At 39.6% G+C, this 12,609-nt stretch overlaps 1 protein-coding gene across 1 annotated transcript in view; it reads right to left on the minus strand.

Annotated features, from left to right (window-relative positions):
• Window positions 1–1,202: 1,202 nt before the first annotated feature.
• The window catches only part of PTEN (phosphatase and tensin homolog), a gene marked incomplete at its 5' end in the record, with an annotated part of 49,600 nt that continues 38,193 nt past the window's right edge, over window positions 1,203–12,609 (minus strand). Inside the window, 2 exons of the mRNA XM_026097371.2 lie at window positions 1,203–4,763; window positions 5,717–5,941. Coding sequence (XP_025953156.2) covers window positions 4,578–4,763; window positions 5,717–5,941 — 411 coding nt within the window. The remainder of the gene's footprint in view (window positions 4,764–5,716; window positions 5,942–12,609) is intronic.

Raw genomic sequence — 12,609 nt, forward strand, 5'->3', positions numbered from 1 at the left:
GTGTATTTCTCTCTCTCTCTCTCTCTACAAACACACATATTTTCCTCAAAGAAGCTACTCAACACATACTGAATGCTGTCCAGACTGTTTTCCTTAAAACTTCCATCCTTCATTTCTAAAGCTGCCCACTCCACTCCCTTTTTCTACATGAAAAATACGTACCAAAGAAAGAAGTGTGCATTAACAGACTGTCTGTTCTATTAAACCAGTATTAAGCACTTCTCATTCACGTAAGAGGCAGGCAAAAAATTCCACACCTACAAGCAGCAAAAACACTTTTCACTTCTCCTACCACAAAGAAGAGCAAGGCCCATAGTACCAAATATCTACCCAATACATGAGTTAAAAAGGCACATGTGGTTTTGAAGACCTTCAGTCAGATGCCATATAGATCTAAGGTTAAAATAAAGATAAGGAAGCAGGAATAACTCATTATCTCAACTATTCAGAGTTCTGCTAAGTGACTTCCAAACACCTTCCAGGAACTCAGAAGTGTAGAAGAGCACCCTACTTTATCTCCACTTTTTCCAGAATCACGGGAAGTGCACACGCTCTCCACTGAGGCTGCTATCAGTCTTGTCTTCTCTAAAGGCTCAAACGGTAACCCTAATGCAGATGGGAAAGAAGATGCATTGCTTAAGCGCTGGTATGAAATCTACCTTGAGAATAGAAGAGGAACAAAAATCAAGCACCTCCCCAGCCCCCCTGCTCCACTCCCCCCTAAAAACCCTGGTACTTAATGTGTAAAGCATGTTATTCCACTTGGGGAGGGGGGAGAAAGAGATATCCTATTCTCAATTTAAAGCTACTGGAGTTCTGAGATTCAGAAAAGCCTTCTCAGTTTGATTAGTATTTCACTTTGCTGGAAGTGTGCCAGATTATATAAAAAAAGTAAGGTAAAACATTTTGGTCAGAATTTTCTTACTTGGAGACTAAAAATAATTTAGTTCCCCAGGGAATCAGTGCTGTAAAAAAAAAAAAAAAGTTTTCAGAAGTCACTGCACATTGTTTTAAATTTGTTTAAAGCTTCTGAATACAAAAGGGTTTTAAACTGCAGCTCTCTTAAGATGCACCTTTTACATACAAGGAGCTCTTTCTAGAGAAGTGTCCTTTGCTCTAATGATCATGCTCAAAATTTCATGGTTGAAAAGCAAGATTATCTGACCATATGCTCAAAATGCTTCAATAAAACACCCACACAGTGACAAGAATGAGACTTTAATCAGTTTTAAGTGGAGTTTTAACACTAAGAGATAAAGGGTTGTTAAACACAATAACAAACGGACATCTGATTTGTATGAGGCATTATCCTGTACATGTCATACTTGGTTTTTGTGTATCCTCAGTGCATAGCATTACACACAGAGCCACTGTTGCACAGCACAATAGTATTTGAAGAGGCTGAATCAGAGTAAGGCTGCTTAACAGACTGATTTTTTTTTTCTTTTAGTATCTATATATATATATGCTATAGGAAAACAGACTGGAAATTTGAACTGGCAGAGAAAGGCAGCTCTGCCGAACGCTGCAGTTGGAGCCCCTTTTAGTGCACAGTTCCACCCCATCCATCTGCATGCATGACACTTTCTAACAGTATTTAAAAGGTAAACGAGGCACTTCGTGGCAACCACAGGCATCGTTAACATATTGCACACATTTGCTATGACTAAACATGGAACTTGCACACTAGCATCCTATTTTTTTTTTATGTTTTTTGAAAGCTGAAACATTTGATGCTGCATGTAAACTCCACTTCAGTTTACAACGTGTGCCACAGGAAGGAATCCGGATGCTATTTATACAACTGCCCTTTAATAGCTGTGGCAAATATTTTGAGTGGGGCTACCAATGACTAGGGATGCTTCAGGGCCTGAACAGTAAGCTCTTACAGAAGTGATGCCTTCAAGTAGTTTCAGACATGTAAGCTGTTGCACATCCAAAAGTTTAAGCATACAGTCCAGAAACTCAAGGAGAGATTACCTACAGAATGCATTTCAAGCTAATTATGAATACTGTCATAAATAAAGTTTTAATAAGGACTCAAAAACCTTTCAGTCATAGTAATTCTTGTCAACTTCTATGGGGGTGGTAACTGAAATAAAGTATAGGAGAGTATGTATAATATATATTTATATATATAATATATATATATATATATAATGCCATTTTTCCATTTCCAATGACTACACCATAAAATGTAAGCAAGGCTTCTCAAAAACATCGAAACATTCAAAATCAAAACCCTCATTCCAACCTTCACATTCCAAAGGAAAAATAACAGTGCAAAAGCCCATCACGTCATTATTTCCAATCCGGCCCTCAGTGTTACATACTGGAACCTCTCCAATCAAATTTTCTTATCATGAGTCCAAAAGCGGGACACAGAACAGTGTCAATATCCAAGGATTTTTAAAGCATGAACATTTTTGTTTATTAGCCAACACAACTTTCAACTGTTAAAAACAGACAGGGTGAAACATGATTCAAAGGGTACGAGTTAAGTGTCACGTCTCAAGGTAACCACCTCCTGCTCGGCAATAACCACGGGAATAATGAGTGCTGGAACCAGCGATCTTGATCCGTTACGATATTAAAGTCTAATTAAACCTACAAGTCAGAAAATATTTACCAGCTTTGTTAGAAGTTAGAGTCACGAATTTGATGAGCAAAACTGACCAAGAGATACCAAAAATGCACTTTATACCTTTTTTTTTTTTTTTTTTTTTTTAAACCAAGAGTAGTTAAGGGAAATCCTGCCTTGTCTTACCCAAATTCTTACCATTAATGCTGTTGTACAGGGCTCTTATTGATTCCATAAACAGTTGTTATCTAGGTGAGAACACAGCTAACGAACTTCAATGTCAGCACCAATAAGTTAATTAAACGGGGGGGTTTACATCCTAAAGAAAGTGTAAATTTGGGGACAGCTATTCATGGTGTACTTCAAAGCAAACAATTTTGTCAGCTACTTCACATTTACATACAACAGTAGTTGTACTCTTAAGTCACCTGCAGTCTGGGCATGTCAATTATATACTGAAAGTGAATCTCAAATCCCTACTCCTGGCTATATCCCTAGGAACAAATGATACAACATTGCCAGTTAGAAATCTAATTTGTTTTTTTTAATAGCAAACAATATATTTGGGACAAGTTCTGGTTTTAAAAAGTACACATCTTCGTTTACGTGCAGTGTTGAGGACTTACTGCAACACTGGTTTCCTCTGTATCACGTGCGATGTCTCTTTTTAAAACATTGTGGGTACTGAGTATTCAAGTAAAATTCCCTAACAGTTAATGACATTTTTTAAGAAGTGTGCAAAACTGCAAAACTCATTGTAATAGAATGTGTAAGGTCAAAGGGGTGGAACAGCTGACAGAGGTTTGATTGAATAAATGCATCATAAATCTTCAAAATAAACATTAACCTGGAGAATCTCCAATTGAAGTTTCCTGTGCACCATTACAAAATATTTTTATATTAATGAGAGAAAGCTTGCAAGGCAGCACATGAAGTATTCACAGCAGGAATATGATTGAAAAACTAGTAATATAAATGTAAGATGTTGACTGATGTATGTACTAATAGCATCTGACTTTTAGCACTGGCCTTGATTACACAGGAGATGGAGCAGCCATTACAATTCGGAAAAACAATTAATAAATCATTGTCAAATTTTGTAACAATTTGTTTCAAGCCCGTATTTTAGTTGATAGCCTCCACATTTGTATGGTTAAGTCATTGTTGCTGTGTGTTTTCTTTTTCTGTGACCCCAGTAATTTTTATCCCTTCATTTGTGGGTCTTTAGGATGTTGTGAAGGTTCATTCCTGTACCCCTATACAGAATCACTCCCTCTAGCTGCCTTTTCTAGCACCATTACACTTAAAAAAATAAAATGCACAAACAACAAGCAGTGACAGCGGCCAACTCTTCAATTGTCCAGGATGAATTACGGTAGCATGCTAAAGAAAGGTGCATGTAAATAGCTGGATATGGTACACAGGCCAAGCTCCAGCAGGCTATATTCCTTTCTGAGCATTACTTTCCATCCCCCATCCAAAATACATGCATTAGAATGTAGTAAAACCTTCTAGAAACTTCTCTTAGCCAACTGCAGACTTTTCTGTTGCCACATAAGTGCAAAAAAAGGGGCAGGATGTGAACCTGTATACTTGAGCTTTTTCGAAACTTCGTTTGGTGACAGAACACAAAAGGAAAAATTCCTACGTATACACATTAGGTCTGTCTCCACTTTTATAAAACTGGAATAAAATGGGAAAGTGCCATCTTTATAGTTCCTAATTGAAGTTTTAATGTCCTTTTGACACAAAAAGGTATATACATATCAGAGCTACGTAACCTTTTTTTTTTTTTTTTCCAACTGGACAAGTGTCAAACCCTGTATATTTATAGGGCAAAACAAGATTGGTCAGGAAAGAATTGTTCCTATAACTGGTAATCTGACACTATGTCCTATTGCCATTTAAAAAGGTCCTTTTTTCAGTTTATTCAAGTTTGTCACTCTTCGTGTGTGTGTTTTTTTTTTTTTTTTTTTATCTCCGATAAAAAAAATATTCAGACTTTTGTAATCTGCGTATGCTGATCTTCATCAAAAGGTTCATTCTCTGGATCAGAGTCAGTGGTGTCAGAGTATCTATAATGATCAGGTTCATTGTCACTAACATCTGGTGTTACAGAAGTTGAACTGCTAGCCTCTGGATTTGATGGCTCTTCTACTGTTTTTGTGAAAAATAGCTTCACCTAGGAAAGGAAAAAACAACATTTAAAAGGGGAACCTCAACATTAACAGAGCAGAGGTAACAATGCAATTTTGAACAGCACGGTTCCTTTTGCTACACTGAACCACTCAAGTGCTCCTCTCTACTCGGGAAAGGAGGTGCTCTTGAAAGGGTGGCCAACCCTCTCCACCACTCCCAGCAAAAGAAAGAACAAATGGCAAAACGACAGTTTTTCTAGGCCCAGTAGAAAGAGTCCTGCATATCTGCATCAACAATTTGCACTCCGAGTTATAGCACACGTGTTCAGGTAATTATGACCACTACCTTGAAATGAAAGAATACGGAAAACATGCAGCACTGCTGTGGACAAGTGATATTTTATGAGCAAGTCAGAATACCCCAAAATTCCTTCTTGGTGGGTGTATATATATATATACATATTTTTTTCTTTTTAAGCAATGCTGGCAAGGGCTCACACTCCTCAAAGCTAAACGCAGAGGTTATAGGAGGCTAGCACTGGGCAGTCCTTTGAAGCAGGCACCTCTTCGAATCAGCTGAGGAATTACTGTGTGGAGCCCACAGGGCTAATGGCAAAGCTTCCTGAATGACAAGGCAGCTGGTAGAGGACTGCTGGTACAAAGACTGCTACCAGGGTCTCTGGATTTCCTGCCACCGGTCTCTAACAACTTTAAAGACACTACATGAAAAAAAAAACCCAAAAACAACAACAAAAAACCCACAAAGCCTCTACCCCCAGCCTTCCACCATCTTAACATAAGCACTCCAATACCATGTATTGACTGCCTGAAAAAACAAACTTAAAAAGGTAGAACCTTTGCTAAATGGTGGAAAACTCATGTGAACTCAGTTTCTCCATATACAGTAGTTTCAAATGGTTCTTCCATAAGGCAAGACAGACAAGTCAGACAACTGCATGCAGCTTTTCAGCTTTGTTTACACATAATATATACTGACCTTGAAGTTTGGAGAGAAATATCTGTTGGCTTTGTCTTTATTTGCTTTGTCTAGATCGTTTTTTGTTAATGTAAGGATTAAATATTCCTTATCATTATCTGAGCGCTCTGTACTGAAAATACCATCAAGTTCCTGATCTGCAACTAGACTTCCATTTTCTACTTTGTCTGAATTTTCATCCAGTCCTATGAAGAATGTATTTACCCAAAAGTGAAACATTTTGTCCTGGGGGAAGAAAAAAACACAAAGAACAAGCTTGCTTTAGTACTCACTAATGGCATATTCATTTGACTAATATATCGTTTGGTGACAAACAAACCAGCAATATCAAATGAAACATTTTTGGACAACAGTACATCATTGGTTACATTGCATGCAAAGACATTTTCACCAATTCCCCTAGACAATACACACAACTCTGCATTAATTACACTAAATTTTAACCCATTAAGCTTTCAGAAGTCACTCCTTATTAAAAGGTGGTTTTAAAACAATCATACCTACAAAAAAGCAGATGGCAGTAAATCAAACAAGTGTTAAATCAGTAATTGCAAGGCATAAAGAGATTTTTCTTGCATATATCTTCCAAGCAGTAGCCAAACCTAATAGACAACTTCACAAACGAGCTTGGATGAGTAACTTTTATCTGAGAACATCTTTCTCCTCAGCTTCCTGTATAAAAGAATGCTTTTTTATTTTGATACAGAAATAGTACTGAGCAAACACCCTACAACGCAGATGTGCTGTCTTAGTGGACTCATTGCTCTACAGCAGCGATTTCTAACAGTCAGATGCTTGCTGACAATTATTAAGAGAAAGTTGGACTCTGAAACTGTCTGTTGTTCTTCCACACAAAAGGAAGTAGGTTGTTAATCAGAAGCTTAAGCATACTGGCATTGACAGTTTAAGACCAGAGACGGTGAATAGCTATCTGGAAAGGTACAAGTTAGCTTATCCAATATAATACTGCCACATGCAGCCACACACAGAGAGGCAAAATACAATATATCCATGTTTTTAAAAAGTCAGTGGAGTGCTAGCTGATACCAGCCACTACCTCACATCCTTCATGACCACTAGAACCACTGTTGAATACTGTCGTGCACGGCTATCTTCATACGTGCTGCTGAAGCAGGAGCAATAAATGTTTTGCTGTTGGCTAGGCAATGGCTGAAGATTAGATGCTCAGGAACTTCACCTGTAAGCTCTCAGGTAAACAGCTGCATAATATGTACTGAAGATTCCTGTAATACTTCTCTATCATTTGCCACACTTCTGTCAGTCAAGCGCAGATGTTTCCAAGATCGACTACTATTAATAGGTTGGGCCTTGACTAGCACACTGAACCCTTCTGTATCCAAAAATCACAGCTATATTTACTTCCTCTTTACTAATAAAGGTTTCTGGTTTGCTCCATTTGAGTTTTATGGCAAAAGATCCAAAATGCAAATAGCCAGTCTTCCCACATCATTCAGTATCTCTACATTTTCCCTAAAGCTGGCGAGGGGAGGATGACACAAAGCTAGCACATACCAGAATTTAACATCTCTTGATGTTATACAGGAACAGAATGTGGACCAACTCCATCCAGGCTAATTTAGGTACTGTGCTTACCAGCCAGCCAGATCTAATTCCAATTTTCTTACTGGAAAAATCCAAGACCTGCCCAATCTTCCCAGCGATGAACCTCTACTGGCAATTGAGAGTATCAGAGAAGACACAGAAGTGGTTCGAATGCATATCACATCAGGATCCCTCCCTCTTGGAGGCAATTTTGCACCAGCAAAACATCACAACATTTTCCTGGGGTGTCAGGGCAGAGGGAGGAGGAGGGGGGCAAAGAGAAGGACTACTGCTTAACGCATTCTTTTTCTTACAAATTACAGAAGTTTGTAAGCATACAAGTATAGGGAATTCAAAAGCATCTGATGAAACAACTTCTATATGTCTTCTCCTTCAAAGTTTAGTAGCTCCATTTTCAGTATTTTATGAAAGCATACAAAATAGCTTCCAGCTGGTGTGCACTTCTATAAGCACTACAGGGAGCCTAACCTTTAAAGAAGTCCAAGGGGAAAGAAGGAAGTTAAATATCTGTCAGAAATAATTATGGTGGTTAGGCAGTTACCCACTCCAACACATGCCTCACCAGTACCTTTGTGAATCAACAGTTAGTTTACCAGAACACGCTGTAAATGCAGTTGTCTTGGGATGCTAACAGATGTTTGCCACTGCCACCAGGTCCCTTCATGTCATCCTATCTACAGCAATCACCAGATTCTTGTCAGGAACAACCTGCTCATATACCTAGCAGTCTTCTTCACTAACACTGCCCCAGAAACAATCTAAAAATGCACATCCTTGGGATTTGGAAGTAGAGCCTGAATGCCCCAGGCAAGAGGATTTACTCTTCTGTAATGTTCCAGCTCGGACAAGTCATCAGCCTGTCTGCCACGTACGAGTCTAAACTGTTGCCTGATGGAGAAAGTGCAAGTAGGCAAAACCCCCATGAATGGGTCTAAAGTTCTCCAGTGCCCAGAAGATGGAGCCCCTGAAGACACACGGTCCTCAGAAGAGATGAGATGACTCCTCCTGCTCAAGCTAGAAGACATGTTCAGTTCGAAACAGAGAAACAACGAAGGGCATCAACCCTTCAGCTACAGAACAGGAACAACACTGTTTCCAGGTGCAATGTGTGATAAACAGGGTGAGAAGGAAAGCCTGGGGCTGGTGTTTCCAGCACTCAACAGTTCTGCAAGCAGGCAGGCATACCACCTGCAGCCTGACTACTGGTGGAGAGGCCATCATTCCAGCGAGGATTCAGAGAAGAAAGTGAATTTCAGACCCCACTTCTTGTACCTAGGGTGATGGCACTACTGAAGTCTTGCATCTTCTTCAGTACTAAACTGCAGAAGCAGCAATGCACTTTGGTGCTAGTCCTTAGTACCACAAATGATGCCTCCAGTGACATCAGCAGAGGAGAGGATGCAGCTGATGAACACGCTGCAGCAGATGATTGATGGAAAAAAATGGAAAATAGCTTATATCAATAGTGCTGAAGCAGCTTTGCAGGAAAGCAGTGCCAAAGCAAACAAGGTAACTGGATGCAAACCAATGCCAGTGGAGGCAGAAAGCATGGTCTTGTCATGCCTCAGCTTAATCTCGGTCAGGTGGAGCAGAACCAGGAAGTATTTACTTGGCACTTAAGGGACAACCTGAACTGAAACTGCAGGGACTCAGCTTTACCGATACTGTCTGGAGAAAACAAGAAAAATGAAGAGTTTCTCACCAGACATCTTTTAACCTGTTCCCTTCAGGATAAATTTGCAGAGCTCTCCAGGCGTTGGAGCCAAAGAATACACCTCGGCTGAGCTGGCCACTTCTGCTCTTATCACCTTCCAGCTTTCTAAAGCATCCAGTTATTTTTCTTCCTTTCCAGCTATACTAATTTAATGAGGTTAAAAAACTAAGTTCTTGGGTACCAGAACACGGCACGCTTACAAAAAGTGAGAGAAGACTTAGTCACGTTTTTGGAATTAGCTCTTAAAGCTGGTAACTGTGTCACTGCTTTCACTGAAAAACAAAGCCCATTTTTCCAAGTGAGAATTCAATCAGCTTTACCAAGCTTCAGCAAAAATGGCAGGCTCCAAGATATTCCATGGGAGACGATGAAGAAAGTTCTACTATGGGTGAATGAGAGGAATTTTAAAAACCAAGGCATGAATTTCACTTAGTTTTTACATGGAAAACTACAGAAGATCAGTGTATTGGACCAAGCATTCACAGCAACACTACTTAATAGGCTTCTGAGAATTAGTATTAGCTGGTAGCTTTTTTCTTTTTTTGAAAGTTTTGCTTCACTTCCAGTTACACAGTAATCTGCCTTAAAAATCACAGATATATTTCTTTTCATAACCAAATCTATATCATACAATCTACGCTGCAGTATCAGACACCTGAAACAAACGCCGATTTAATCGTACTGCTCTGACACATAATACTTATCCCTATCCTGTACAGTTTTTCAGTTCTCAGACTGACAAAAAAAATACACCCTCACTCTAGAGCCGATCCCTGCCTCTGCCTTCAACCTGAAATCCAAAACCAAAATCAATTAAGCTGTCGGTTAGGAGTTGCTTCCGAGCATTTTTGCAGAGAAACCTACAGGCTTTTAATCACTTTGGTGCAACATCTAAGGGTTTTGGTCCTGCTATCCAGTAATCCGAAGGTGGAGATCACGTTTCAACCTGTTCCAGGTCAGCCTTACAGCCTTCCCATCACTACGGCTGATGGAACCTAGGTACCATTTTTAGCTCAACAAGTTAAAGTCTTCTGACATTTTCAGAGCAAGTTCAGTGTTTGCTAAACAGCAACCACCCAAAGTCCTCTTTCCCTATGTAGCATAATTTCTCATCTATACAGACTCGGAGACAAAATAGCATACCCAACAGCTGTCAGCAATGCCTACACTATATTCTGAGTATAAAACAGTAATTATTGTTATAGAAAACCCACAACAGTGTTTCTCTCATATCAGTACTGAGAGGGCCCAGCACTGTAACCCTCCTGAAAAAGATCTCCTCTACCCAAGGCTCCACGGGGAGAATCCCTCCCTGTATTATTATTAAACAGACAACTCTGAAATCTTTTAAATTATCTTGTCATCATCAATAACCAGGAGAAAAAGGCTTCAAAATAGGTACATGGATGCAAAGCCCACACCAAATTATTAAATTCTATCCATCAGAAATTTGTACTCGAAACTAGTAACTGTACCTGATTCTCAAGCCATCTTGTTCTCATTTGAGGAAGCACGCAGAGTAAAAGGAAGCAGCTACATCACACTGAGGGAGTGGTCCAAGAATACCATCAACAAATTTATTAGACAAGCGAAGACCAAAAGCTGTGGACTTGCTAGCTGTTGCCATGTGACACAAATTATCAGCCCCTTACTAACACAGTCACCCCTCTTACTAACATCATCTCACCAGCACTAATAATTCCTTTGATGGAGGTCAGCTCTCACCAGCCACTGAATTTGCTTAAATTAAGTTCTGCTACTAAATAAAGCAGGACACGTGACTATTTTAAATTTTACAATAAGCACCTACCATTGCAGTGTCAAAGTCACCCAGCCACTCAAGTCTGTTTCATCCAAACTAACTTTGTCCAAGGAAAGCTTCATCGAAGCTGAAGAGGACCCTCCATACTAGAGAGCTCTGCAGACAATGCTACTGTTGTTTAAAGGACTAAAGAGTTTGAGAGCAAATACAGGTGAGCCAATCCAGAATGCTTCAGCTGAGTTCAGTGGTATCAAGCACCAGAAAAGACCCAGCAAGAGGACAAGGAAGTTACCTTTATCTCTGGAGATGAGATATAGCCATACTCCAGCCTGATGCCCAGAAGGGATCAAAAATTACAGTTTCATGTTATTTTCTTGATTAGATTTCTTATAGAAAGTTAAAATGCTGAGTAGTAGATATCTGATGCCTCTACATATGTGCAAGAAAGCTTGTTCAGCTACCTACAAATCTGCCAACCGAAAACTTCAGAAATCGGCAACAGACCTGTAGTTCCAACTTCCATAAATGTGTGAATAAGCCAGAATCTCAGAAAAAATACTGTTACTCCTACTAAGCTACTCCTCATAGCTTAGATGGTCACCGCAGGGAGGTGATGTTAAGACGTGAGAAACCTCCATGGTGGAAGGCACTCTCTGGGTTCTGATTAAAGGCAGTATAGAGTGAGGTTATCTAGAAAAGAAATGGACTTCACTATCTGAGTCACAGGGGGCTTCGCAGATGTGAAACACTTGTGCTGATAAATGTGTTCAAATTTACGCCGAGACAGGTTTTCTGCCACAAATATTCACCCTTTGCCCTTTTCTCATCTCAGTCACTTTATTTAACAAGTTGTCAAAAAGACAGCGTGGAAGAAGTGTCTCTGGTGCCAAAGCAAGTTGTCAGAGATAGAGTATTGCACTAATTCTCAATATTAACAACTCAGTAGTGGGCTCACAAAATTAACAACTAAGATGCTTACACCTGACAGAACCACAGACTCAGTCCCAGATGCCCTAGAATTTGGGTGTTTGGACTGATACCAGTGCTCACAGAAATCTCCTTACTAGACTTGCGTTACACCATATACCTACTTACTTTTGGCATCAATTCTTACACAAGGTTGAAGGCAATCAGGAATTCGATCCAATAGATTTTTGAAGCAGATTATCGAGGTGGCTTCTCCTAGACTCACAAAAGACAGTGTTTCTGTCTGGAGAAGGGAAAGTTTTTCTCTCTCAGAAAAGCCTACAGTTGTGCAAAGCACAACTTCCACCATCTCAGCATTTCTTAGTCCCAGCTGTCCAAAAAGACTGAGAAAAGGAGCATCTCCACAATATCTGTAATCCCCAGACCAAAACAGTTAGGGTACTTAAAAAAAAAAAAAAAAAAAAAACCAACCTAGGAAAAAAGGGATTAAAAAACCTCAGCAAGTAAAATCAGGTTCCTTAAGGAATAAAACCACGGCTGATCCACCACTATGAAATGAAACTTCAGCAGAGTTGCATGCTTTCCACAGACAATTCTAAACAAATGTTTTGATGCATTCTTAAAGACAGAATTTACACCGCAAAAATTTTATGGAATGACAAAGAGGATTTGTGACAATGAGTTTGTGTTAGCACTGGAACTCAGTGCTCTCTGCAGAGAGCAAACAAATACAGGAGTTCGCTGCTGGTGTTAAAGGGCTGAGAATCAGCATCAGAACTCTGTATTGACGCTCAGAGCTTACGGGAGGAAGGGCAGCAGAAAATTTCCTATGATGTCTGTTCATAAACCGTGCATTACTGAAGACAGTAAAGAAACCACAAAATATCCAGCTAAGATAGGACAGAG

The sequence above is a fragment of the Dromaius novaehollandiae genome, chromosome 6 (genome assembly GCF_036370855.1).
Source record: "Dromaius novaehollandiae isolate bDroNov1 chromosome 6, bDroNov1.hap1, whole genome shotgun sequence".
In the NCBI taxonomy this organism is placed as follows: domain Eukaryota; kingdom Metazoa; phylum Chordata; class Aves; order Casuariiformes; family Dromaiidae; genus Dromaius; species Dromaius novaehollandiae.